This window comes from Hylobates moloch, unplaced genomic scaffold (assembly GCF_009828535.3).
Source record: "Hylobates moloch isolate HMO894 unplaced genomic scaffold, HMol_V3 SCAFFOLD_18, whole genome shotgun sequence".
Lineage (NCBI taxonomy): Eukaryota > Metazoa > Chordata > Mammalia > Primates > Hylobatidae > Hylobates > Hylobates moloch.
In genome coordinates this window covers 595,171-623,061 of record NW_026652293.1, presented here as the reverse complement: position 1 = coordinate 623,061, position 27,891 = coordinate 595,171, and the positions used below count along the sequence as shown (strand labels likewise).

Sequence of the window (27,891 nt, the reverse complement as noted above, 5' to 3'; positions counted from 1 at the left end):
AAGACTGGGCTGTGAAAGGGTTAGGATTACACTAGGCTCAGTGACGCCCTCTTAACAACCACCTCACCACAGCCATAATCCCAAGGGTTGCCCTGGTAATCAGCAACCGACAACCACCTCCAGAACTCAGCAGAGGGTCTCACAATACGCAGCCATCCCCTGGAACAAACTGCTTGGTGGTCAGAGGACCCTACCCACGGCTGTAATCTCTGGATCCCCGAACAAGGAGAAACCCCATCCTCCTCGTTCTCAGCACTCAGGAGCCCGGGTAGGGGCACCCAACAACGGTCTGACGTGAGACCCACCAGGAAAAGCAGCCCTGGCAGCTGCTGTTGGAGCCCTCCAGACTGCAACCTCGTAGGCTCCCAAGCCCACTGGTCTATGTTGAAACTAAACGGACGCTTCCTCCCAGGGCGGTAGTTCCTCTGAAGAAACTCCGCCGGCCCTCGCGCCTCTGGGCCACAGCGAACCACATTCCCCAGAATGCACCGCGAAGAAATGCGGGCGGAAGGCGCGCCGAGGGAGGCTGTAGTTTTTCGAGACCAACTTTCCCGACAGCACCGTGCGCTTCCCGCCTACGGAGAACTATACGCCCCAGCCTGCCCCGCGAAGGGAAGAAGTCAGGCGGCCCCGCTTCGCGCTAATGCTCGCGATGGATCAATTCCCCTCCTCACGCCAGCCTAGGAGAAGTTGGTAGTCCCAGAGGTGGGGCAGGAGGTGGCAGTTTCAGGCGGGTCAGGGCGGAGCTGAAGTGACGGCGGAGGCGGAAGCAACGGTTGGTGGGGCGGAGAAGGGGGCTGGTCCCAGAAGGAGGAGGAAACCCTTCCAAGAAAACAGCAACAAGCTGAGCTGCTGTGACAGAGGGGAACAAGATGGCGGCGCCGAAGGGGAGCCTCTGGGTGAGGACCCAACTGGGGCTCCCGCCACTGCTGCTGCTGACGATGGCCTTGGCCGGAGGTTCGGGGACCGCTTCGGCTGAAGCATTTGACTCGGTCTTGGGTGATACGGCGTCTTGCCACCGGGCCTGTCAGTTGACCTACCCCTTGCACACCTACCCTAAGGTAGGGCCCGTCCGGAGCGGGCTGCGACCCTTCCCTTGCAGCCCATTTCTCGGCTCCCCACACCTATGTCAGCTCTGGCAACCTGGCTGTTAAATCGGCCCTTCAACCGCTGTCTCCCATCTGTAGCTCCTGTTTTCCTCCCTAATCCTGCCTGCACCCCATTCCTGCTGTCATTACCGGAAGTTTGTCCTGCGCTACCCTCTGATAGGCTGGGGGACACAAAGATGAGAAAGACGCGATCCCTTTCCTCTGGGAGCTTGCCGGGCTGCAGGGGAGTCGAGCACTCGGAGGAGGATAGAGGAGGATACGGATGATTAATGCGGGGTCCTCCCCTTAAGGAGCGTAAGGGGGGGGGGGTTGTAGAAAGGGAGGCGCAGATACGCGAGTCCACAAATGATTGATTCATAACCCTTGTTTACTAAGCGCCTCTCGGGTCCAGGAGCGCAGTCTTCGGGGAGTCAGACAAGTAGACGATTCCACTGTCGTATAAAAAGCGTCACGAAGGCAGCTCAGGGAGTAGCGAGACGCCCAGGAATGCTGTCTGCCTATGTTGAGTTACTGTGTCCAAGACGCTGCCAAGAGGGACTGGGTTAGAGAAGAGGCAATTAGGTGTCTGCCTACCAGAAACTGACCACTCAGTGCAGAAAACGGGGAATTCGTGGAGTGGGTAAAGAAATGAGACTGTGGAAAGGAGGGGGTTCGCAGCTTACGGAGAGGAATGGCCCTCCTCTTTATGCTTCCCCCCTTTCTTTTAATTACATACCTAACCCTCGTCACGTTGGTTTTTCAGCCTAAGAACTCTGTTTACTCAACATTCTAAATTGCTTGATGATTCCCACCACACCTTTCCCATGTATGATTTGAGTATATGCCCTCCCCCACGTTGTTTTATGAGAGCTTTTGTTGATGTTGCTGGTGGTTTCCTCTTCGTTTTTCCTTCGTCTCCTCTATGCTATTTGCTTAACCATTATGGCTGGACCTCCTTGCTCTCTAAAACTGGAGTGGCTACGGAGACAGTTCCAGTGAAGCTTAGGATGTTCCTTATTGGCGAGTGCTTTCAGGTCTTTGAAATGAGAAGTTCTAAGTGCCAGCACTTCTCAGATTTTGTTACGGCTGGATTTTAAACTGAATGGAGATTATCAATTTTCAAAAAAAGTGTGGGAGAGGGGACTCTACTAAATTTTTCCAGAGATTTATGTAACAATCGAGAAAGAAGTGAGAAATTTTAACCTCAGACTTAAATCAACGAATACTGCTTCAAACCACGTTATTTTTCTTCACCTCTTGTAAACTTCTCATCATTAAGAGGATTGTATGAAGAAGCTCATTAATATTGATTTGGCCTGGAATTGGGCTGAGACTTACTTTCTATTGTTCTAGGGTTTGTTTCCTTTTTTGAGATTTTCTTGGCAATTTTGTAGTATAAACCAGAATGTTGGGAGAATAATCAAATAATTTGAAATGATACCTTCCTGGAACTTGTAGGTACTTTAATAATGTCCACTATTTTCTAACAATTGGTGTTATATCTATAAACTATTTTTACTTATTTATTAAAGCTTTTCTCACAAAGAACTCCAAATCATCTGGCTCCCTATAGGTCCTGGACTTGAAATTTATATAGACTCCACTGTTAGCCAGAGTGATGGGAGATTTATCATACCATTATCCCTAATTCTCACAACAACCCTGTAAAGTAGGGTTTTAAAATTAAGGAAATTGAGACTTGCCTAAGGTCACATACCCAAGAAATAGTGGAGTAGGAATTCAGCTTAAAACTGGCTACACTATGCTGCCTCCTATTAATAAACTTGCATTAAACATATTCGGCCGGGTGTGATGGCTCACGCCTGTAATCCCAGCACTTTGGGAGGCCGAGGTGGGTGGATCACCTCAGCTCAGGAGATTGAGACCAGCCTGGACAACATGGCAAGACCCTGTCTCTGGAAAAAAAAAAATGCAAAACTAGCCAGGCATGGAGACGAGCACCTGTAGTCCCAGCTACTCGGTGAGAGGCTTGCTTGAGCCTGGGAGGCGCAGGTCGCAGTGAGCCGAAATGTCGCCAGTGCACTCCAGTCTGAGAGTGAGACCCTGTCTCAAAAAAAAAAAAAAAAAAAAAAAAGGCCGGGCGCGGTGACTCACTCCTGTAATCCCAGCACTTTGGGAAGCCGAGGCGGGTGGATCACCTCAGGTCAGGAGTTCAAGACCAGCCTGGCCAACATGGTGAAACCCTGTCTCTACTAAAAATACAAAAAAAAATTAGCCAGGCGTGGTGGCGGGTGCCTGTAATCCCAGCTACTCAGGTGGCTGAGGCAGGAGAAGCGCCTGAACCCAGGAGGCAGAGGTTTCAGTGAGCCGGCGCCACTGCACTCCAGCCTGGGCAACAAGAGGGAAACTCTGCATCAAAAAAAAAAAAAAAAGAAACATATTTAATTATGTCACTGATTTCTATTGGCTCTCCTCTGTGCTTTGTGCTCCAGGAAAAAGCATTGCGTGTTGTAAGAAATTAGGTGAATTTTCAAACTCACATAGAGTTTGAAAAACGAGACAGAAATCTCGTTTCAGGCTGGGCGCGGTGGCTCAGGCCTGTAATTCCAGCAGTTTGGGAGGCCGAGGCGAGTGGATCATGGGTGGTCAGGAGTTCAAGATCAGCCTGACCAAACATGGTGAAACCCCATCTCTACTAAAAATACAAAAATTAGCTGAGCATGGCGCATGCTTGTAATCCCAGCTACTCAGGAGGCTGAGTCAGGAGAACCGCTGGAACCCGGGCGGTAGAGGTTGCAGTGAGCCGAGATTGCGCCACTGCACCCCAGCCTGGGGGACAGAGCCAGACTGCATCTCAAAAAAAAAAAAAAAGAAATCTCATTTTAATGACACTTTTTGAGAACTAATTATTTGTTGCAAGAAAATAGAATACCTGTTTGTAAGTAGTTATTTTTAAATTATTCTATGTTTTATCTACAGAAGTGCAATTGCATAATTTATCTCGGTTGAAAAAACAAGAGACATAAATCATGTTAATAAAAAAGCTAATTAGCTGGTCATTTTTTAATGGAGTGTGGTCTCTAGAACCATACAAACCTGGTTTTGTTCCCAGCTCCTTGATTACTGTTTGTCCTTGCTGATCACTTAACTTCTATTTATTTATTTTTTAATTTAATTGAAACAGGGTCTTGCTGTGTTGCCCAGGCTGGTCTCAAACTCCCGGGCTGAATGGATCCTTATGTCTTGACCTCCCAAAGTGTTGGGATTACATGCATGAGCCACGGTGCCTGGCCTAAATAGTACCATTGAGGGACCTTCTAATTATGAATTTAGCTAGTATTTCATATAGTGGCAGCACCATTTATTGTGTCCTAAATCAGAGGAGATACATGTTATATAAGCTTGCCAGTCATTTGGGATACATAGGGCATGAAATATTTACTTGAAATCATTATTTTTGTATATGTAACATGAAATACTTAGAATAAAGATATGATTCTTGATAGCTACCAGTTGAGTGCCTGCTCCATACCAGATGTTTCATAATTTGTTAAGTCTTAACACAGTGCCTGGCACATTGTGGATGTTCATTAAATATGTCTGTCTATTAGATAGTACTACATAATGGTAATGCTATTGTAGATATAAATATATAATTCTCCTAATAGTGAAGATTGACACTCTGCAATTATACAGGCAGTATAAAATAAATGAATAGTAGTTAGGATTGATGTAAGAGTATTGTCCTTATTTTACAACTGAGGAATTAGATTAAGTAACTTGCCAAAGGTTGTACAGAATTAAGTGGCAAGTCTGAGCTTCAAACCAGGGCTGATTCCTGAAACCTAGACTCTTTTCACCATGCCATATGGTTTTCTGAAATTGGTACTGGATGACTTATTAAAGGAAAGCATATCTGAGAATGAAATGGCATGTGGTATAGCTCATACTAATGAGCTTATGCTTCCTCTGTGCAATATAAGGAAATATGTGGTGCTCCAAAGACATAAAATAATTCTTTGTTTTACAAAGCCTGCAAAAGCTACTCAGATATGAAATTTATCTTAATTGTTAAAATTATTTCAATTTCATCTTAACAATAAATGCAGCTGGAACTGAGGTCCAAAAGTGTGCTACCTTCAAAGTTGTATGATAAAGTATATTTAATATTAGACTGCAGCTATTTCTTCTTGATGGATTGTTGCTGCTGCATAAATTTTACTAATCCTTTTGCTGGAAAGAAATACATACCTTGTATTCCATTGGTTGCTAACTGGTATATGCACATGCTGTTTCCTTATTAGGTGTCTGCCAGTTTGTACACAGTGGATCACACAGTAAGTTGAGGGGGCTCCCCTATATGCAATAGCTTTTTAAAAATACTTTTATTTTATCAAAGAAAAACTGCGGAAGACATTAGTCTTATTAAGCAGTTAATATTTTACAGTAATGAAGAACTAGATGTCCATCCTATCTTAAGCTTTCACACATATACATTGATGCCTGTAATTGTTTCCTATTTTAAAAATCTATTAACACTATTACCATTTATTAAGCACCTTCTACATCCCAGGCACTGTACTGGAAATAGCTTCCAAATTATTGAGGAATTTGGAGATAATGGCTGTTCTCTCCTTTTTTGATGAGAAAGCTGAGATTCTTAGACAGGTAAAATAACTTATGCACTCACCCAAAAGGTTTGATCTAGGTCTGGCTGATCGCAGTGTCCTTTCCCATACACCACACTGTTGCTCCCGTGTTTTCATTTAATGTAAGCCCAGTTTTAAAAAGTCCCTTCATATAAACATTTTTATAGATGTATACCTTACTTTATCAGGCCCTCGTGTCACCATTCGCCATGTGAAGCTAGTCTGATACTTTTCCTGATAAGCCTGGTGATTCATATAAACATGGATGTGACAGAAGTATGCCATTGGTCCTAGGGTACTTGCTTACTCCTATCGCTGTTAAAGTCCTAGTTATATCACCGTTGTGTTTTTTGTTGTTGTTTTTTAAGCAACAGGGTCTCACTTTGTACCCCAAGCTGGAGTGCAGTGGTGTGATTATAGCTCACTGTACCCTCAAACTCCTGGGCTCAAACCTCACACCTCAGCCTACTGAGTACTAGGACAACAAGTGCGCACCAACATACCCAGTTATTTGTGTGTGTGTGTTTGTTTTGGTGCAGACGGGGTCTCGCTGTATTGTCCAGGCTGGCCTCAAACTGTTGGCCTCAAGCAGTCCTCCCGCCTCAGCTTCCCAAAGCCCTGGGATTACAGGTGTGAGTCACTGCATCTGGCCTGTCACTATTAGTTTTATTTTTAATTTTTTCCCCCCACAGATTGTAACCAAAGAAAATGGAAAAAGGGTGGTGGTTTTACCTACTAGGCTTTTTTCTTGGTATCGCTTTTAAAATAAGGAACTAAAGCCTCTATATGGCAAAGGTCTTGAGTATCAACTGGCTCCTATCATTTTTTTCTTTCAGTTATGAAACTTATTGGACAATTTGTAATAAACTTTACTAACTGCTTTCTTCCTAACCTGTTTTCCCATGAGGAAAAAAAAAATACTATTTTTTGGTAACCCTTCCTGTTCTTGAACTCCCTAGGAAGAGGAGTTGTACGCATGTCAGAGAGGTTGCAGGCTGTTTTCAATTTGTCAGTTTGTGGATGATGGAATTGACTTAAATCGAACTAAATTGGAATGTGAATCTGGTAAGATGCTATGCTAACGACATCAGCTGTATGTAACATTGTTTTCTTTGTGATAAGCTTTTGAAGTATTTTCCTTAGGAAATGGCAAACACACTGTTGAAACTAGTCATCTAACATATTGTAATTATTATGGATCTGAGAGTTTTAGTAGCTGCTGCTAGAAATTTCATGGGCTTTAAATTTCATTTGTTTGTTGAGACAGTGTTTATTTTCTGCTATGAATAGGACACCTTTGTTTAACCAAGCATTCTGTCGGACAAATGCAGTATAATTACCCTACTCACAATTCATTACTACCTTTTCACAGATAGTATAATTTTCCTAAACCTTTCAATCATAAGTTCATTGACTTATCTCCAAGTTTTTTACTGAATCAGGCCTTTGACTCAGTATTTAATTACGTATTCTTCATTGATCAGGCCATTAAAATAAGTAGCCAGAGGCTTTGTCATCTGTTAAACCACTTTTCTTTCTGCTGAAAGCAATATGTTTAATAAAAGGAACCTGTAATCAGGACACAATTGACGTTTAACTTTTTAAATAACTATTAATGGAATGTTCTCCATTCATTACAGTGTTTATTAGTGTAGAAGGAGGCACCTTTTCCCCTATCACTATGCCATGGCTCACATACAGTCTTCTTTGATATCGTAACCGTATTTTTGTGGCCCAGTCTCCTAACTGATCATCTTTATATATACATAATGCTGTCCAGTTTATTATCTAGCACTTCTGAGAAGTGTATTACAAATGCATTACTGAGTTGGGAAAAAATAAAATTAGTATAGTGGTAAAATGTTATATCACAAGAAGGAAATGGAATTAATGAACTAAATGCGAGTATATCTGGTAGAGACCCATTTCAACATTAGAATTATCTGCTGTAGAACATTTTCTAGTTCAATTTTCTTAGACTTTCAGATGTTAGGCTGATTGTTTTATTTTTCTTTTGCCATGTGCATACCCTTCTTAACTGAGTGATCTGGTTCTTAACAATAATACCTTATATTTGTATAAATCATTAAAATATATTATTTCATTCAACCCTATGCAATAGGTTGTGGTATTTCTATTTTAGACATATAGAAATCAAGAGTCAGAGGTTAAACTGCTCAGCCCAGGTCACACACAGCAACAAATGATGGAACTAAACCTTTTTGAGCGGCATCTTCAGGATGCCAATCCAGTGCATTTTCCACCACACAAGGATCCTCTTACATGAATGTCATCATGTGGCCAGAGGCTGGGTGTATAATTAATAGATTTGCATCTAAAACATTTGACTTGTAGGAGGGAGACAATATGGAGTTCTGTTAAAGATACATTTCCTACTACTATATTACCAAATTTGGAAATTCACATTGATGAAATCTTTCTTAATTATAAGAATTTTTTAAATAAAATGCCAAATCCTTTTCTTTCCTCTTTCCCTTTCTCTCTTATTTCTTGTAATTTAACTATTTTTCTCTTACAGCATGTACAGAAGCATATTCCCAATCTGATGAGCAATATGCTTGCCATCTTGGTTGCCAGAATCAGCTGCCATTCGCTGAACTGAGACAAGAACAAGTACGAAACAATACTGCCTTTCAAAGTAGCCTGCTTAGATGGCACTGACTTGTATTGCTTGAAGTGTTTATCACCCACTTAATCCTATTTTAGTGTTATGTTTTATATTTGGCTTTCAGCAAACAAAATTAGTTTGCAAATAGAAAAGTCAGTTGAATAATTGCTTTTGTATAATGCTTTACTATTAAAAGTTATGCTTACGTTCATAATCTTATTTTGTTTCTTCTCACATTCCAGTGAAGATATTATCCTCATTTTACATATGAAAAAACCAAGGCTCAGAGGAATTATTTCAGAGTTCTTTTTCTCCATCCCAACTCCCATTGGACAGTTGCCTTTGCCTTAACTCAGATAATCATTTCTTGTCTGTATTTTTAAATTAACTTCCAAACTGTTTTTCTAATTTAACCCTTTCTAACTCCATCCTTTACTGTGTCCAGATTTTTTTTCTAAATTTCATCGTGCCATTCTCCTGTCTTATATAATCAGTAGCTCCCAACTACATATAGATTTAAGTCCAAACTGTTTATCACAACCTACTCCTGATTACTTCTCCAATGCCATCTCTTAAAATTCCTGACAAGGGAATTTCATACTCTGTTCTCCAGACATACTGGGAAAAGTTTCTTAATTTTATTAATTTTTGCACAGGAAATAGTCACATGTACAAACTCAAAAGATAAAAAGAGTATACATATAGTGAAAAGTCTCCCACCCCTGTCTCTTAGCCACTCAGTTTTCCCTCATGAATGTAGCCATGGTTACTAATGCACAGATATGTTATGCATATACAAGCATGTACACATATATTTTGTAAATACAAGTATACATAAAGAGCTTCTACTAATTTTTTTCCACTACATAATATTCTGTGTAGATATATTATAATTTATTTAGGCAGTCCCTTATTTGTGAACATGTAGGTTGTTCCTAATCTTTTTCTTTTGCAAATGATACCTATTTTGCACATTTGTGAGTATACCTGTAGAATAAAATCATAGGGCTAGAACTGCTGAGTTAAGAGGTATATGCATTTTTTATTTTTATGTTTTTTAGAGATGGGGATCTCACTATATTACCTAGGCTGGCCTCAAGCTTCTGGGCTCAGGTGCTACCATAGATACCACTGCACTCCAGCCTGGGTGACAGAGCGAGACACTGTCTCAAAAAAAAAAAAAAACAAATGAAAAAAGAAACAAAGCAGAACCAAAGCTATCCCTAGAGTTTAGTAAATGGCATCCCACACTTGAGCTTTAGAGAGGCCCAGTGCTGCTAAAGAAGGCAAGAAGTCAGAATTGGAGGAAAGGTGATATCATTTGTCAAAATCCTTTTTTTTTTTTTGAGACAAGAGTCTCGCTCTGTCGCCAGGCTGGAGTGCAGTGGCGTGATCTTGGCTCACGGCAACCTCCGCCTCCCCGGTTTAAGGGATTCTCCTGCCTCAGCCTCCTGAGTAGCTGGCACTACAGGCGTGCACCACCACGCCTAGCTAATTTTTGTATTTTTAGTAGAGATCGGGTTTCACCATGTTGCCCAGGATGGTCTCCATCTCTTGACCTCATGATCCACCTGCCTCAGCCTCCCAAAGTGCTGGGATTACCGGTGTCAGCCACCGCGCTGGGCCATTAAAATCTTATCAGTAGCTTACTACATAAACTCAGCCCATAAATACTCCCTTCACCCTGCCGTGTTGTCAGATGTCTGCCATTTTATGTATATATTCTTCTGATTGATTTTTTCCGTCCTCTTTTCCATTGATGTTCATTATAGCATGATTTATTCTCGATGAAAGCATTAAAGATGAGAATGATATGATTTGTCCCTTCCCGTTCTACCCTTAAGGCCTTGCTGGTCCTTATTTAATTACATCGTAAGAGTCTTCTTATTTTTGGACTTAATTCAAAAGCCTGTTATTCTGATAGAGGTGACAGGTAGCTAGTAAGTGTGTTTGGTGGCAAATTAAAGTAGCCTTGGTTTTTAAGCTTTACCATAATTTGCATAGATAACTACGAGTTTACTCTGATGCTATTGATTATGGTAGATGTATTTAATTGTTTGTATCCTGTCTCAATAAGGATTTGAGTAATCTTGATTATGTTGTTCTCTTGAATATACATATATAAAAATAATATATTTCTCATTATTTATTTTATTTTTAGCTTATGTCCCTGATGCCAAAAATGCACCTACTCTTTCCTCTAACTCTGGTGAGGTCATTCTGGAGTGACATGATGGACTCCGCACAGAGCTTCATAACCTCTTCATGGACTTTTTATCTTCAAGCCGATGATGGAAAAATTGTTATATTCCAGGTGACAGCTGAGCTTCATGGATTCATCTAAATACCAACAACAGTAAATGTATATGTCTTAAATGAGTGTTTCAGCATAGAACCATACTCAGTCACTTACAAATATTTATCATCAAATAATAATTACTGGCCGGGCGCGGTGGCTCACGCCTGTAATCCCAGCACTTTGGGAGGCCGAGGTGGGCGGATCACGAGGTCAGGAGATCGAGACCATCCTGGCCAACATGGTGAAACCCCGTCTCTACTAAAAATACAAAAAATTAGCCGGGCGTGGTGGCGGGCGCCTGTAGTCCCAGCTACTCGGGAGGCTGAGGCAGGAGAATGGCGTGAACCCGGGAGGCGGAGCTTGCAGTGAGCCGAGATCGTGCCACTGCACTCCAGCCTGGGCGACAGAGCAAGACTCCGTCTCAAAAAAAAAAAAAAATAATAATAATAATAATAATAATTACTTATTTGGCCCTACATTAAAAAATTGGACATCAATTTGATTACCCTTCCCTTTGCCCATTAGAAGCCTAATCTAAAGGCCATTAGTTTTTATGTAACTAGAACTCTTGAGTCTTTTAAATTTTATGGTGGTTAAATTGATAAAATGAAATTTTTAAATATAAGAGATAATAATTAATATACTTCGAACATAAATAGTGGCCATATATGATTACATGTGGATATCAGATAAAAGCAATATGACATAATTTTTAGTTTTTTACAGTGCTTTTACTCATGACTTTTATAAGAGAACTTGTTGAAGAAGTATTTTGCCTAGAGAAGTAATGTCTCCTATCTCATCATTTACCACGTGATAATAACTGTTATTCCCTGGAGGTTATATTGTGCTAGATATATTATCTTGCGTCTTCAAACAACTTTATGAGGTTGTATTATTCCTGTTTTATTGATGAGGAAGGTGAGAGTAACTTGTTGCAGTTGCAGGGCCAATAAGTAACAGAATTAAGCTTCAAACCCAAGGCACTTTAGCACCAAGGCTCATATACTACCCTACCATGCTTTTAATTCAGTAGTTGAATTCCTCAAATTTACCAGTCAACAGAGTTTATGTTGTGGCACTGTCTTCCTCTCAGGTAATAAAGTAAACCTTTTAAGTACTGTAGCTAAGTAAGTGGCTTAATGAATGGCTGGTATGTGATTTTTAGCACTACCCTGAACCTTGGGTCCCCTCTACTTAATTTGGTAATAAGTAAAACACAGGAATTTTCTCTTTAAATTCATGAACAAGTTCTGTGTCCTAAAGCTACTTACATCAAGGCATAAGCTGACTCTCAGAGTGAAGCCCTCATTCATTCCTCATTAGATAGGAGATTAGCTCTGTGTCTCTCTAAAGTCTGTGACTTTGAGCATAACTGGGATGGAGAAACCCCCATTCTAGAGGATCAGAACTATACAGAAGATGTAAAAAGGATGGAGTGTTTGGCTGTAATTTATGGATTCCTTATACTTAGGGAAGAATAGAATGTTTCATATGAGAAGAAATAGAGATAATGTGTATTTAGCCAAAAGTTTTGGCAGTCTGATAAATTACTCCTGATCAACTAGAATTAGAACTCATTTCTGCAAGATATAGTATTTAATGTAGTATGTCATGATTTGTCCCTCTCTCCCTTTAAAAAAAAAAAAAAAGTTGTTAGGAAGTTAAACGAACATAAATCTGCCAGAAATCTGTTTCTTTGCAAGGCACTGGCTCTGATGTTTAGGAAGTGCAATTAAAATATATTGTGGTTGGCCGGGCGCGGTGGCTCACGCTTGTAATCTCAGCACTTTGGGAGGCCGAGGTGGGCGGATCACGAGGTCAGGAGATCGAGACCACGGTGAAACCCCGTCTCTACTAAAAATACAAAAAATTGGCCGGGCGTGGTGGCGGGCGCCTGTAGTCCCAGCTACTCGGGGAGGCTGAGGCAGGAGAATGGCGTGAACCTGGGAGGTGGAGCTTGCAGTGAGTCACCTGGCGACAGACCAGATCTCTCAAAAAAAAAAAAAAAAAAAAAAATATATATATATTATATATATTATTTTTTATACAGTATTTCTGTTACTTTTTCTCAATTTAAATGTTTAAAGAGATGATGTGTTTTAGAACTTGTTACTGAAAAAAGCTAAAGAAGTACAAATGACTTAATTGCTTTCATTATTATTTTAGTCTAAGCCAGAAATCCAGTATGCACCACATTTGGAGCAGGAGCCTACAAATTTGAGAGAATCATCTCTAAGCAAAATGTCCTGTAAGTTTTATTTTAAGTAGCTTAGATAAAAACATTAGCAGTCAAATCTGCATGTTTGTTTTTACACTGATGGAACATAAACAGATAATTTCTAAAACAGTGGTTCTCAAATTTTCATGTGTATTAGAGTTTGGAGAGCTTGTTCGAACATAGATTGCTGGGCCCTGCCTCCAGAGTTTCTAATTTACTAGGTCTGGGAGAAGATCTGAGAATTTGTATTTCTCACAAGTTCCAGATTTTGCTGATGCTGCTGGCCTGGGGGCCACACTTTGAAAATCACTATTCTAAAAACATTTAGTTTGCTTAAAAGGATGTTTTTTGAGCATGAACTAATCAAATATTCTGGTATTTCCCAATAAATTGATCAAATAATGAAAAATGCCAAAAGTGTGAGTCCCCATTCTATTTTTATTTCCATGTTAGAAGTGAATTTTTACTCATAAGAACATAAAACATCAAGCTAAAGCAGAGGTCACCTTGTGAAATTTCCTCATACCTTATTTTAGATACTGATTTAATTAGCCTTCTAATTATTTTGGTGGGTGGGAGTGGGTAGATAATGATAGCACATAACATAAGACCATCTTCAACTGTAATTAGATTAGAATAAACCAAATCCAAGCTCACGTGTAATTAAGCAGAAAGCATCAATAAGAATTTGAAAATAAAACAGGAAACTCATAATGTGATAGAATATTCATTTGATTTTGATGTGCTAGAGAAACTGGTACACAATATAAAATGTATCAGATGACACAAACAAAAACAATTGGATATCTGTAAAGTATATATATCTAGAAGTAGTCATGTGAGACTAGCTTTTGAGATATAGGATCTAATAAACTCATACCTTACTATTTCAGCAGATCTGCAAATGAGAAATTCACAAGCGCACAGGAATTTTCTTGAAGATGGAGAAAGTGATGGCTTTTTAAGATGCCTTTCTCTGTATGTATTCCTCTTTATTATGTGTATAACAGATAAAATCTGGCTTGTATCAGAGAGATACATTACTTTTTATTATTTTAAAATTAGCACCTCAAAAGTAAACCTTTTTACTTGTTCCTTTCCAAAGTTGTACATTAGATATTTTAGTTTGTTTAAAAGGTTGTAGGTGTACTACTTGAATAAAACCCAGGCAGGTAGTTTTTTTCACAGTGCAAGAGCATTCTTCTTGTTAGAATCTCTTGATTTATGTTGAATGTGCTCCTCCACACATTTAAATTAAGCTTTAATTTAACATATGTCTGAGGCCAGGCACGGTGGCTCATGCCTGTAATCCCAGCACTTTAGGAGGCCAAGGTGGGTGAATCACCTGAGGTCAGGAGTTCGAGACCAGCCTGGCCAACATGGTGAAACCCCATCTCTACTGAAAATACAAAAATTAGCCGGGCGTGGTGGTGCATGCTTGTAATCCCAGCTACTCAGGAGGATGAGGCAGGAGAATCGCTTGAACCTGGAAGGCAGAGGTTGCAGTGAGCTGAGATCACGCCACAGCACTCCAGCCTAGGCAACAGAGCGAGACTGTCTCAAAAAATAAAATAAAATTAAATTAAATTAAAATAAAATAAAATAATAAAAGAGTATGTTTGAATGGTTTAGGGATCAGATTTTTGTTTTTGTTTTTATCTGCATGGCCAGATTTGAGGCTAGAAGAGCTGGATAAAGACTCTAGATTAAGAAGGGCTTTGTATTCTATACTAAGGAGTATCAGCTCTGTGCCAAGAGTTTTTAAGGGTAATGGTAAAGTGGGAAAGTGAGAGTAGTGGGTACCATATGTCCTCCTAGGAAAATATATCAAGCCTTATGAGGGTGAGAGGCAGGTTTTATCAAAGTGTGCATGTTTCCTCTTCTCCAAGGAGTTCAGATATGATCCCTCCCCCACATTTTACTCCTCCCCACCCCCCACAAAAAAAGGAAAAAGAGAAAGATAGTGGGCCATGTCACTTATTGACTATTACCTACTCTGTGTCAGATACCAGGTCAAGCATTTCAGTGAGTGGTAAACAAGTTACTGCTTTATAGTGTGTTCATTCTAGTGGACTGTTCTGTCTCAAGTATAAAACTGCAGTAGTCCAAGTCACATGCCCCCCATAATTTCACATGCCCCCCGTAATTTCACATGCTCCCCGTAATTTCTTACAGAAACAGCTTCTTGAGAGGTTTTATCATATATCATTACAGTTATGTGGACCTTACAAATTAATACTTTTTACTAAGCAAAATGTTTAAAGACTATGTGAGTAAACAAGGATTAAACTTTAAATTTTATCCTTCTTTCATTTCTAAACCTGGTTTTGAGCTTGTCCAAAAAAGGGCAGTTTTTCTCTTTCCAGTGTTTAGGATGTTTGTTGCAGTTTGATAGTTCTGTGAAACCTAAATAATTATTTAATCTTAAGTTACAGTTCTCAGTACTGTACTACCTGGCATATTATTGGTGATTTATTGACCTTTAACATTTTCTCATTATATTCTATGTTGTTTTTTTAAATCTAACACTTTAAAAGTAATTTTGTGAAACAACTAACTTTATAATGTGTTTATAGAAATGTATTTCTTAGAAGTTTTTGTGCCCAAATGTAAATTATAATAGGGTCCTACATTTGGATAAAAATTATTCTTTTGGCCGAGTGTGGTGGCTCATGCGTGTAATCCCAGCACTTCGGAAGACCAAGGTGGGAGGATCACTTGAGCCCAGAAGTTCAAGATCAGCTTGGGTAACATAGTGAGACCCCATCCATCTCTACAAAAAATAAAAAAATTAGCTGGACATGGTGGCACACACCTGTAGTCCCAGCTGTCAAGAGGCTGAGGTGGGAGAATCACTTGAACCCAGGAGGTCAAGGCTGCAGTGAGCTGTGATCGTGCCACTGCACTGCCCGAGTGATACAGCGAGACTGTCTCAAATTTTATTATTTTTTCAAGTGTTCTTTTTTTAAATGTTTTTTCCCCTTCAGTGATCCCATCGGACTTTTAGAACAATACCCTGTGATAAGTAGGTGGTGATTTAGAGAGGTGAATTGACTCCTCGCAAAGTTATACAGTCACTATGTTAGAATTCAAACCTAATTTTTCTAATTGTACATCTTCTGCTCATCTTATTCTGCTGTAGCTGTTTACTTCCTAAAGTGTCATGATTTTTCCATGATTAGATACAGAATCACTCAGCCAGTTATTGGAATCTGGTCGTAGCTGTTAAAGAGACACCCTTGTCTCCAGAATGGAAATTGAGGTCACTCTTTCTTCACTTGCATTTCTTTTTGAGGAGCCAGGCACTGTGCTAGGGAGTTGAGACCTAGTAAAGATGTCAAGAGTTCTCAGATCTAAACAGACATGGACAATAATGATTGCTATACACACACACAGTCCTACACATGTCTCATACACAGCATATAAGGACTGTATTTAAGTCTACCGGAGGTTTCAAGGGGAGGATTGACAGGTGAGATAGAAATATCTTAAGTGATGAGTAGAAATTTTTGCTAGTTGTAGCAGAAGATTTACTTAAAAAATTTTTTTCAGATATATTGGCCTCCTGCTCAATGTGTATAGAGTACATTACTATATGTGGAGGATAAGGAGAGTCAGAAATTTGACTGAACTGGGAAAACAGGAATAGAGAGAAGCAGGAACGTAAGTGTCAAGAAGAGGCTTCTATGTGAAGGATAGATTAGAGGACCAGGTTGGAGAACTTTGGTAAATCAGGGAAGAAATTATGAGGCCTGGATTAGGGCAGTAGACAAGAACCGGAGATAATGGAGATAGTTGAAAATCTGTAGGATCTAGTCATTGTTTTGTTGTGGAGATTGAAGGGATGAGCCCCAGTTTTCTGGCCTAGGTAGTTGCTACTGGAATCTAGATATCAAATATATCCTCATTTTGTGGTAAATTCCTTAGTACTCAGGCTACTTAGGGCTGGAACATGGAGAGGAAAGTGGGTATTTTTTCATTAAAAACATATTTTACTCTATTATCTTTCTAAATTGGATACTTAAAGAACCATATGGGAGTTCCCTGCTTTTAGATACAATACATTCTCCAAAGTCCACCTCTTCTGCTGACAGACAAACAATGATTGTGCTTACTGCATGTTCAAGTCTTGGCAAACTATCAAGTGAGTGGTTCGGGTGGTAAGTATAGATCTCCTACTAGGCAGTGTTGGATGAGCAGAGGTGTGAAAAGTAGGGACTATCTGTATTACACAGTTTGTCAGAGTTAGACTTTTAATTATTTAAAAATGGCTTGACTTTTTCCTATTCTTTGAATCTTAATAGGTCAATTATGAAAAAAACTCCAGGTGGGAGAATGGCTTATGCCCATGAGTTCAAGGCCAGCCTGGGCAATATAGTGAGAGCTTGTCTCTATAAAAATTCAAAATAAATAAAAATAAATAAAAAATCTCTAATTGCTGATTCTCATAACTGGCCTTCTATCTTAACATATTTTAATTATAAGGAAAATATAACTATCTCTTTACCGAGATATGCTGTAATGGTTACAGAATGCCTTATAATAGCTGTGCTCTTTTAAATTGAAGTATAAGTAAATTATGGCAAATTGAATATGTAAAGTATTCTAGGGAAACTGACTTCTGGAAGCCTGTTGTGAATTATTTTATAAAACAAATGATCATTTTAAATTTACCTATTCTATACCTTAACTTTTTGGTATATTGGTTTTCTTAAAGCAAGTATCATAATAACTTGCAAAATAATATATGACATTTGTACAACAGTGTACAATTTACAGAACACTCTCACTTGCCTTATATATTTAGCAGAAAGTCAAGTATATCTGATTTTATTATTATTACAAAAGTGATATAGCCATGTTACAGAAACATTAGAAGTGGAGGAAAAAGACTTTATGCCAACCTAATGTAATAGCTATTAGTATAATATTTCCTTCTATGTTTTTTAATAGTTTCAAAGATAACCAACAAAGTTTTAATTGTACTGTTGAGCTAAGTACATAAGGTTGACTAATTAAGAATTTCCTGTTTCTTTTAAAATTTTAATATAACTAATTGTTGATTTTTTTTTTCCAGTAACTCTGGGTGGATTTTAACTACAACTCTTGTCCTTTCGGTGATGGTATTGCTTTGGATTTGTTGTGCAACTGTTGCTACAGCTGTGGAGCAGTATGTTCCCTCTGAGGTAAATTTAATTCTAACCCTTAGACCATTTGAAGACTGAGCCCTGTGATATATCATTTTAAACACCTTATTTGTTTAGCTGGAAAAACAAGGCCTCTCTACTAATAGAAAGAGAGAAGGTGTGGTGGTTTTAATGTGGTAGAGGTTGGCACACATAAAAATTACAGGTTTGCAGTGCAAGAATTGTTGTTCCCAGCTTTCTGTGATGCTAACTACCGTGGTGACATATATGTTGACTGGCTTGAGTAAAGTGTCTCTTTCTGACTCTCCAAGACTGAAAAGACCTGTTGACATCAGTTTCTAGGGGATATATGGGAAAGAAGACTTTTTTTTCTTTTTTTTTTTTTTTTTTTTTTTTTGAGGCAGAGTCTCATCTGTCGCCCAGGCTAGAGTGCAGTGGCCAGGATCTTGGCTCACTGCAACCTCTGCTTCCTAGGTTCAGATGATTCTTCCTCAGCCTCCCAAGTAGCTGGGACTACAGGCACGCGCCACCATGCCCAGCTAATTTTCGTATTTTCAGTAGAAATGGAGTTTCACCATATTGACCAGGCTGGTCCGCAACTGCTGATCTCAAGTGACCTGCCCACCTCTGCCTCCCAAAGTGTTGGGATTACAGGCATGTGCCACCATACCCAGCCAGAGAGAAGACTTGTAGAACCACTTAATATTGTGGTAATAAATTAATTGTGGTAATAAATTAATTACCACAATATTAAGGAGCAGTGCTGCTTTAGAAGCAGCAAGGCTTGGCCAGGTGTGGTGCTCATGCCTCTAATCCCAGCACTTTGGGAAGCCTAGGCAGGAGGATCACTTGAGCTCAAGAATTTGAGACCAGCCTGGGCAACATGATGAGATCCTGTCTCTACGAAAAATTATAAAAATTATCTGGGCATTGTGACGCGTGCCCGTGATCCCAGCTACTCAGGAGGCTGAGGTGGGAGGATCACTTGAGCCCAGGAGGTTGAGGCTGCAGTGAGCCAGGATTGTGCCACTGTACTCCAGCCTGGTGACAGAATAAGACCCTGAGTCTCAAAAGAAAAGAAAAGAAAAATGCTGGAGTGTTTGATTTTGAGTTGTTATATTCTGGTGTGTAACCCCACAAGAGATGGAAGACATTGTGACTTCCTTGGTAATTAAAATTTAACTGGCCCAAAAAATATAACTGTTAAGGTAAAGGATTTTTGTTTGGGGGAAAGGCTGTAATTTGATTATTCAACTTAGCTTTCAAGAACAGAAAAGTATTTATATAACTAAATATAGAATAATAATGGCTGTCAACATCTAATCCAACTGAAATAAACTTTAGTTTTCGTATGCCTCCAAAGTACCATAGAAAAAGAGATAAAAGACAGAAATTAGAATCTAATAATAAGCCATTGGCATGTGCCTAACATGGTGCTTGAACAACTCTCTTATCCTAATAGACTATAAAGATGTTTAAATATATGATTTGCACATGAAAAATGATTAAGATAATATTACACTTAATATTTTTATTAAGGTGATATAATTGATGTAGGTACCTAGAAACTGGGACAGGATAATATTGATAACTAACATGTATATAGTCTTTAAAATTTACAAAGTATTTTCATGTGTCTTCATATTCTTCCCATCTAACTGAAATGTTGTGTCCTTTAACCAACATCTCCTCAGTCTCCTTCCTCCCTTCAGTGGCTTCTTTCATGTTGATGTATAAAATCAAACAGTTCCTGGTTGCTGCTTCAAGATCTTTAAATGTTGTTAGGTAGAGTTGTTGTGAACATTTTTCTTTCACAGTGCCCCAGAGCCAATGGTCACATGTGAATTCTGAGTTTTAAGGAGGCCTGCTATATCAGATCCATGTCCAACCCATCAACCACTGAACTTTTTTTTTTTTAGACTGGGTCTCGCTCTGTCGCTGAGGCTGGAGTGCAATGGCACGATCTCAGCTCACTGCAATCTCCACCTCTTGGGTTCAAGCGATTCTCGTGTCTCAGCCTGCCGAGTAGCTGGGACTACAAGCGCACACCACAACACCCAGCTTATTTTTGTATTTTTAGTAGAGATGGGGTTTCACCATGTTGGCCAGGTTGGTCTCGAACTCCTGACCTCAAGTGATTCGCCTGCCTTGGCCTCCCAAAGTGCTGGGATTACAGGCGTTGAGCCACTGCGCCTGGCCTGAACTTGTCTTAAAGCTACTCTCTTACTGGAAAAGCTTAAGGTACTGGGGCACCTCCTTGCAGGGTAGTTGTTCCCCTGAGGCAACAGTCCAGTAGAACACATCTGAAACATGTGTGAGTAAGCAACTATCGTGACGATCACTTTTAGAACATTTTCATCAGCCCAGAAAGAAAATCTATACTCTTAGTAATTGCTCCCCATTTTCTCCCAAGCAGCAGCAGCTGCACCACCCCCACCTCCATCTCACCCTCCAGCCCTAGATAGCCAATATGTAGTCTCTTGTGACTGGCCTCTTTGACTAAGCATATTTTCAAGGTTCATCATGTTATAGCATGTATCACTTTATCACTTTTTTTTTTTTTTTTGAGATGGCGTCTCGCTCTATCACCCAGGTTAGAGTGCAGTGGTGCGATCTCGGCTTACTGCAAACCTCTGCCTCTTGGGTTCAAGCGATTCTCCTTCCTCGGCCTCCCTAGTAGCTGGGACTACAGGCACACACCACCACGCCCAGCTAATTTTTGTATTTTTAGTAGAGATGGGGTTTCACCATGTTGGCCAGACTGGTCTGGAACTCCTGACCTCAGGTGATCCGCCTTCCTCAGCCTCCCAAAGTGCTGGGATTACAGGCTTGAGCCACCACACCCAGCCAGGATAGCATGTATCACTTTTGATAAACTCTTGAAGGTGCTCTTTATTCAGCATCTTTTAAAAACACCTTTCCAATATCGGGTACTTCTGTGTAGTTCTTGCTTCATAATCTAGTCAGTTGTCCTGCCAGTGATATCAGCACTTCAGTTTCTAACTTTCGGATACAGGGATTTGTTGCCGTATGAGTAGATTAACAACAGAATCTATACCATTTCTTTTTTTCTTTTTTTTTTTTGAAACAGAGTCTCACTCTGTCCCCCAGGCTGGAGGGCAGTGGCGCGATCTCAGCCCACTGCAATCTCTGCCTCCCGGGCTCAAGTGATTCTCATGCCTCAACCTCCTGAGTAGCTGGAATTGCAGGCATGTACCACCATGCCTGGCTAATTTTTTGTATTTTTAGTGGAGACCGGGTTTCACCATGTTGGCCAGGCTGGTCTTGAGCTCCTGACCTGAAGTGATCCGCCCGCCTCAGCCTCCCAAAGTGCTGGGATTACAGGCATGAGCCACCGCACCCGGCCCATGCCATTTCTTAGTGGAGACTTTTCACTTTGCTTTTCTGCCTTTAAGAGATACATACGGACAGGTGTGGTGGCTCACACATGTATCCCAACACTTTGGGAGGCCAAGGTAGGAGGATCACTTGAGGCCAGGAGTCTGAGACCAGCCTAGGCAACATAGCAAGACCCCATCATTTAAAAAAAGAAAGAAAAAAGAAAAGTAGACAGAGACATTCATACATATATCTAAGTCTACCTACTCTCAAAAGATGTTAGATATTACTATTATTCTCCAATGAGTTTTATGACATTGGCAGTGATTCTGTTTTATGCTTTCATTCTTTTAGTATCTTCTTGTATATGGTAGTAACAATTAAGGAACTTTATATATTTACGAAGACTCTTCTATCAGTGTGAGAGCATTTCATGCATATTCTTTGTTCTCGCAGCCTTTTCAAATAGCATCTCTCATTTTCCATACATGTTAAGCTAAAACATTTAGGAGCAGAAAAACTTGCACCAAATTATTTTACCCTTGGTAGGAGAGCTAAGATGTTGAAGGACTTGATCACTTAAGGCATCCATAGCTGTTTTTCTTGATACCCAATTGTTATACTCCTGAGGATTTTTAACTTGAGACGTGGAACAGCTTTCTTTGGCCATCCATTGGGAGCTGAATCACATATCTACAACACTTTGAGAAAAAGCATTCTTCTTTCTTAAAGTTGTTTATAGAATTTTTTTTTTACCAACTATTTATAAATTAAATTGTTATTTAAAGACTAACTTGGAGAGGTTCCTAATTATCCAGACTACTAATGTACATTGGTTTTCTTTTGCAGAAGCTGAGTATCTATGGTGACTTGGAGTTTATGAATGAACAAAAGCTAAACAGATATCCAGCTTCTTCTCTTGTGGTTGTTAGATCTAAAACTGAAGATCATGAAGAAGCAGGGCCTCTACCTACAAAAGTGAATCTTGCTCATTCTGAAATTTAAGCATTTTTCTTTTAAAAGAAAAGTGTAATAGACGTCTAAAATTCCACTCATCATAGAGCTTTTAAAATGGTTTCATTGGATATAGGCCTTAAGAATCACTATAAAATGCAAATAAAGTTACTCAAATCTGTGAAGACTGTATTTGCTATAACTTTATTGGTATTATTTTTGTGGTAATTTAAGAGGTGGATGTTTGGGATTGTATTATTATTTTACTAATATCTGTAGCTTTGTTTTTTGCTTTGGTTATTGTTTTTTTCCCTTTTCTTAGCTATGAGCTGATCATTGTTCCTTCTCACCTCCTGCCATGATACTGTCGGTTACCTTAGTTAACAAGCTGAATATTTAGTAGAATATGATGCTTCTGCTCAGGAATGGCCCACAAATCTGTAATTTGAAATTTAGCAGGAAATGACCTTTAATGACACTACATTTTCAGGAACTGAAATCATTAAAATTTTATTTGAATAATTATGTGCTGAAATTTGAGTATCTGATTTTTCTAGACCTTCCCTCCTACTCCTGCCCAACCTAGATAAGAATTATGAAATGTTCTGTGTCTATTGCTATTGCTTTATAATGTGATGGTCAGGGACCATTTTGATGCAAAACTGATCTTTCAGCAGTACATTTGATGTTATTTTGCACAGGCTATAGGTTTTTGTTTGATGAGTATTTCCAAAGAACTATTTTTCTCTGTTAGATAGCATATCAAGTATAAGGTAAACATATTTTCAGAGAAAACTTCATTTTGACACTAAGAATTAGACTCTTGTGATGCAGAATTAAGTATAAATTTTACTTGGCAAAAACTAGTTTTATTTTTACCTGCAATAATACAGAGCTTAATATTAGAATGATATCAGGTCATAATAATAATACACCAGAATCTTTTGAGATGGAGTTTTGCTCTTGTTGCTGAGGCTGGAGTGCAATGGCATGATCTTGGCTCACTACAACCTCCACCTTTGAGGTTCAAGCGATTCTCCTGCCTCAGCCTCCTGAGTAGCTGGGATTACAGGCATGCGCCACCACACCCAGCTAATTTTGTATTTTTAGTAGAGATGGGGTTTCACCAGGTTGGCCAGGCTGGTCTTGAACTCCTGACCTCAGATGATCCACCCACCTAGGCCTTCCAAAGTGCTGGGATTACAGGCGTGAGCGACTGCGCCCAGCCTACACCAGAATTTTAATATGATTCACTGTTATTATACCATAAAATATTAAAAACTTTGTAAACCAATACTTGCCTCAGTCACAGGGGCATTGCTGACAACTGCATCACTAAAGAGTAAGTCACTCCTCCCATGGCCTAGTCTTTAGCCTTCCTGAGTCCAAATGAAAAGCAGTTAACAGCTAATCAAGGAAGACTTTGGTCACAAAGTGTAGGTTTTTATTTTTAGTTTGTCTAAATTTGGATGATAGAAAGTTGTGAACACATCCAGATGGGGAAGAAAGGAGGAATTAGCTGTCATTGTCAAGCAGTCATTGTTTCTTATTTTTGTTAGAAAACATGGGATAAAACATGGGGACTCAGCCAGGCACAGTGGCTCACGCCTGTAATCCCAGCACTTTGGGAGGCCAAGGCAGGAGGATCACTTGAGGTCAGGAGTTCGAGACCAACCTGGGCAACACAGCAAGACCCTCTCTGTACAAAAAAATACAAACAAACATGGGGACTATATAAAATATGGGGAGCGGATAAGAGTTACCATTAAAAAAAAATAAAAAGCCCTGTTGTTTTGTCTCCCATCATTAGTGCATACTCAGTTTCCTTAATCAGGCACAGGTTTAATTGTAATGCATCCAATGAAGCAAACGGAGGAACACAAAATGCTGCTGTCTCACAGGAATCAGAGAGCCCACTGTTAGAAAAGACCCTCCCTTATAAAAACAAAACAAAGAATTATCTAGATCACTTGGGGCCAGGAGTTCAAGACCATCCTGGGCAATATGATGAGACTCCCATCTCTTAAAAAAAAAAAAAAAAAGGAGCAACTGTACAGTTGTCCTATATTCTTCCACCTTCCCTTGGTTTCATTTCTCTTCGCTTCCTGAATGAGAAGTGCCTGAGATACCTTCATTTCTCTTGAAAGTATTGATCCAAGTTTAGACAAATATCTCCCCTCTTATTGAGAGAATTCCTTATATGTGAAAATACCAAGACATTCTTCATATTTAGTAGGCACTCAAATATTTGTCTCCTCTTTTTTAGCATAATTAAGCCAGACTGATGTTTGCATTTGAGTATCATCAGCACAAGTAACCATTTTAATCTCTGTCTCCTTAACTACTTGTTCTACACTAGAGTCTAGGGTCGGGGTACGTACAGTGTTAAAGATTGATGAGATAGTGGGAAATTTAGTCTTCTGTTTGGGAAGCTGGATTGTAGTGTTGATTTTCTAACTCCTTGTGGTAATTAAATTCTGAAGCACAGAATCTACTTTTGAGAAGAAAGATTTTACTTTTGAAAAAAAATCCCCAAAATATATACAGCATAAAAATGTTTCCAATCTTGAAAATCCCAACCGAAGCAACAAAACTGAGCTTCCAAGCCCCTTCTCCCTAAAGTAACAGTTTTGCCCTTCTTGGATGTGCCTAACTTTACTTAGCTCCTTGTTTCCATAAAACAGTCATAATCGTATTTCCTACCACACACAAACCATCTTGAGAGTCTGGTCTTGGTCCTAGGCAAATTCTCAAGACCCTTGGGTCTCTGGTTCAAACCTCCCAGACTTCTAAGGTCCTTCTTGGCTCAGGTCCCTCATCTAAGAGACATGCTAATTCAGGCAATTACAAAAGCAGTACTAATCACCATAATGAATGATCTGGGCCTAGATTCCAAGTTTTTTCACAAAACTTCACGGGCACCTTTCATTTATGATATGTTTTGTAGTAAATCAGAAATTACTAGATGATCTGGTCAATCTTATCTCAGAAGTCCCTGTGGTGCATCATGAGGCAATCTGAGCTGCTGATCAGCACAAAACCCTGCACTGTCTGAACTTATCTTCCAGCCAAAGGCAAACAATTTACCCTTTGTTATTAGTCTGTCTGGATTTGTCTTAGATAAATGAGCCATTTTTGTTATGAATTTTTTAAAGATATAAACTAGTTCCATTATAATTTCTGTGGACTCAAATATCAAGTCCACATGTAGGGAATCATTGACAGAGATTTCCAGTTACTGTCACCACCACACCAAGGCAGTAATTTTGCTCAGCTCTGCCTTTACAGATCCACAATTTAACCATTCAACAATCACCTGAGATCCTGAGTGGCAGGCCCTATGCTAAGTGCTAGGACCCCAGTAAGACCCAGTGCCTGACTCCAGTTGCTCAGACTCTGAAGGAGACTATTATTAATGTGATAAGTGCTATGACCAGATAAGCACACAGCACATAGGAGGAGCTGTGTGCATTATGGGAGCACATAGGAGAACTTGTGGGAGAAAGTGATAGCCAAGCTTAAACTGGAGAAAAAGGGAACGCCAAACACAATATAGAGAGCAGTGTACCAAACAGTGGGGTCACCGTGCTCAAAGACCTAGAGACCAGAGGGTGGGGCACTGCAGATTGTTGAGTAGGCCGAGATAGAGCATACAAAAGCATAACAAAAGATGGGGCTAGGCAGACCAGATGATAAACCTGCACTTTAAACCTGCACTTGATCCTGAGCACAGTAGAGAGCCACTGAAAGATTTTAAGGAAGAGAGTTCCATACAGTGTTGGAATGATTCACTCGAACAGCAATGTGCAAGAAAGACCAGAGAGGGCAAGTCCAGAGGCCAACAATAATCTTAGCCTCAGAGTTCTTTTTTTAATACCCAAGAACACTATTTCCTTTCATTTTACTTCTATTTTTAAACTTCTCTCTGTAACGCTCTGTCTGCTCCCCCACATTGTTGTCTGGATGGTAGACCTAGGACTGGTCTCTGAGTCCTGGTCACAGCCTGGCAACAGAATGTTGCCAAGCAAACTGGGAAGGCTGCCCCGTGGGTCCCTGGTTTCTTACCACCGTCCTCTAATTCTACGTTTGCCAACCAGTCTCTAGGAACCCAGCGTGCTCTTGCGCCCCTCCCACCAGGTTTCCAGTTGCTAAGCGTGTCATGTTTGCATTTGGGTACCATCTGCATGAGTGACTGTTTTAATCTCTCTTTCCTTGACTACTTGTTCTACACTAGAGTCTAGGGTGGGGGTGTGTACAATGGTAAAGACAGGGATAGCAGGAAATTTAGTCTTCTGTTTGGGAAGCTGGATTGTAGTGTGGATTTTCTAACTCCTTGTGGTAATTAAATTCTGGAGCAGTTTTTAGACCTTTTCTGAAATCTGTTACTGTTGAAGTCAGCTTCATATATCATATTTTTCACTGTTGTTTTTTTTTTTGAGACGAAGTCTCACACTGTTACCCAGGCTGGAGTGCACTGGTACAATCGACTCACTGCAGCCTCCACAGCTCCCAGGTTCAAGCGATTCTCATGCCTCAGCCTCCTGAGTAGCTGGTACTACAGGCACGTGCCACCATGTTAGGCTAATTTTTGTATTTCTAGTAAAGATGCGGTTTCGCCATGTTGCCCAGGCTGGTCTCGAACTCCTGGCCTCAGGTAATCCGCCCGCCTCAGCCTCCCAAAGTGTTGGGATTGCAGGCGTGAGCCATCGCACCCACCCTATTTCACTATTAAGTACTCTCTTCCTGTGATATTAATGACTTGTTTCAAACTTTTTTGTGCCATTGAACTTTTTGGTGATCCAGTGAAGCCTGTGGACCCCCTCTCATAGTAATGTTTTCAAATGCATAAAACTAAATATAAAGGATTGCAAAGGAAACTGAGCATGTTAAAATAAAGTTAAGATATTTTCAAAGTTTTGTGATCCAGTAACATAGATACTTTATTAACACAAAATAAGATTGCATGGTGGTTCTAAAATTACTATAATTTCAAATGCATATTTTGAAATATCTAACAACTGTAATATATCTAAATGTCTCATTTCTATTGGTGACAAAGTCACAGGTACTCTGATCCTACTGTGGACTGTTTCCTATATTCGTCATTGAAGGAAATGTTATATTTTGGTTAGAAGTTGGTGAAAAGAAAGATTTAAAATTTTTCCCATCCAAGTTCACCAGACCCCTGGTTTAGAGGTTGTCTTAATTTTACTTTTGTCATTTTAAGAGTAAATTATTTTGTTTTCTTGTTCAATTCTAAATTATTTGGGCTTATTTTACTGCCTCTTGTGTGCTTTTTTTATGCTTGAATGGTTTTTGCAGTGTTAGAACAGTAATAATTGAAGACTTGGGTGGAAAAAAATCAGCACCTGATTGAAAATGAAAGGTTTCAACAAAAGCTCTTGATAATGTTACCTGCAGGTGCGCCACCATTACTGGAGCTACAAATCTGTTAATGTATTTATGCTTAAGTATGTAAACTTTAATAGAACTTGGATCATCTGCATCAAAAAATAATGCTATCTTGTAAAAGTGTCTACTTAGGTAATTCACAATGGGGTTTATTTGTTGATTCCCCATGACATTTGCAAGGCCCTTTGTAGT

General features: G+C 39.7%; 2 protein-coding genes across 5 annotated transcripts in view; one reads left to right on the top strand and one right to left on the bottom strand.

Annotated features, from left to right (window-relative positions):
* TCEANC2 (transcription elongation factor A N-terminal and central domain containing 2) overlaps positions 1-456 on the bottom strand; it is a 53,020-nt gene extending 52,564 nt beyond the window's left edge. The window contains exon 1 of the mRNA XM_032137303.2: positions 306-456. The gene's annotated coding sequence lies outside the window, so the exon portion shown is untranslated. The remainder of the gene's footprint in view (positions 1-305) is intronic.
* On the top strand, positions 439-27,794 carry TMEM59 (transmembrane protein 59). 4 transcript variants are annotated; one of them, XM_058430521.1, is made up of 9 exons: positions 439-1,061; positions 5,354-5,386; positions 6,658-6,763; positions 8,238-8,332; positions 10,489-10,641; positions 12,796-12,877; positions 13,744-13,825; positions 17,925-18,033; positions 22,183-27,794. In XM_058430521.1, the coding sequence occupies exons 1-9, from the start codon at positions 873-875 to the stop codon at positions 22,336-22,338; spliced, it is 1,005 nt and encodes a 334-aa protein (XP_058286504.1). In that variant the 5' UTR covers positions 439-872; the 3' UTR covers positions 22,339-27,794. The 4 variants fall into 4 exon arrangements, with proteins under 4 accessions (XP_058286504.1, XP_058286503.1, XP_031993193.1 ...); XM_058430520.1 differs by having other exon boundaries at positions 13,741-13,825; XM_032137302.2 differs by lacking the exon at positions 5,354-5,386.
* The last annotated feature ends 97 nt before the right edge of the window (positions 27,795-27,891 follow it).

What these genes read in the sequence shown, in the direction of transcription:
- TMEM59 (XM_058430520.1), top strand. Translation starts at nt 873, where the DNA reads ATGGCGGCGCCGAAGGGGAGCCTCTGGGTGAGGACCCAACTGGGGCTC. An exon ending in TAAATTGGAATGTGAATCTG is followed by an intron (nt 6,764 to 8,237) that starts GTAAGATGCTAT and finishes TTTCTCTTACAG; the next exon opens with CATGTACAGAAGCATATTCC. An exon ending in ATCTCTAAGCAAAATGTCCT is followed by an intron (nt 12,878 to 13,740) that starts GTAAGTTTTATT and finishes TTACTATTTCAG; the next exon opens with CAGATCTGCAAATGAGAAAT.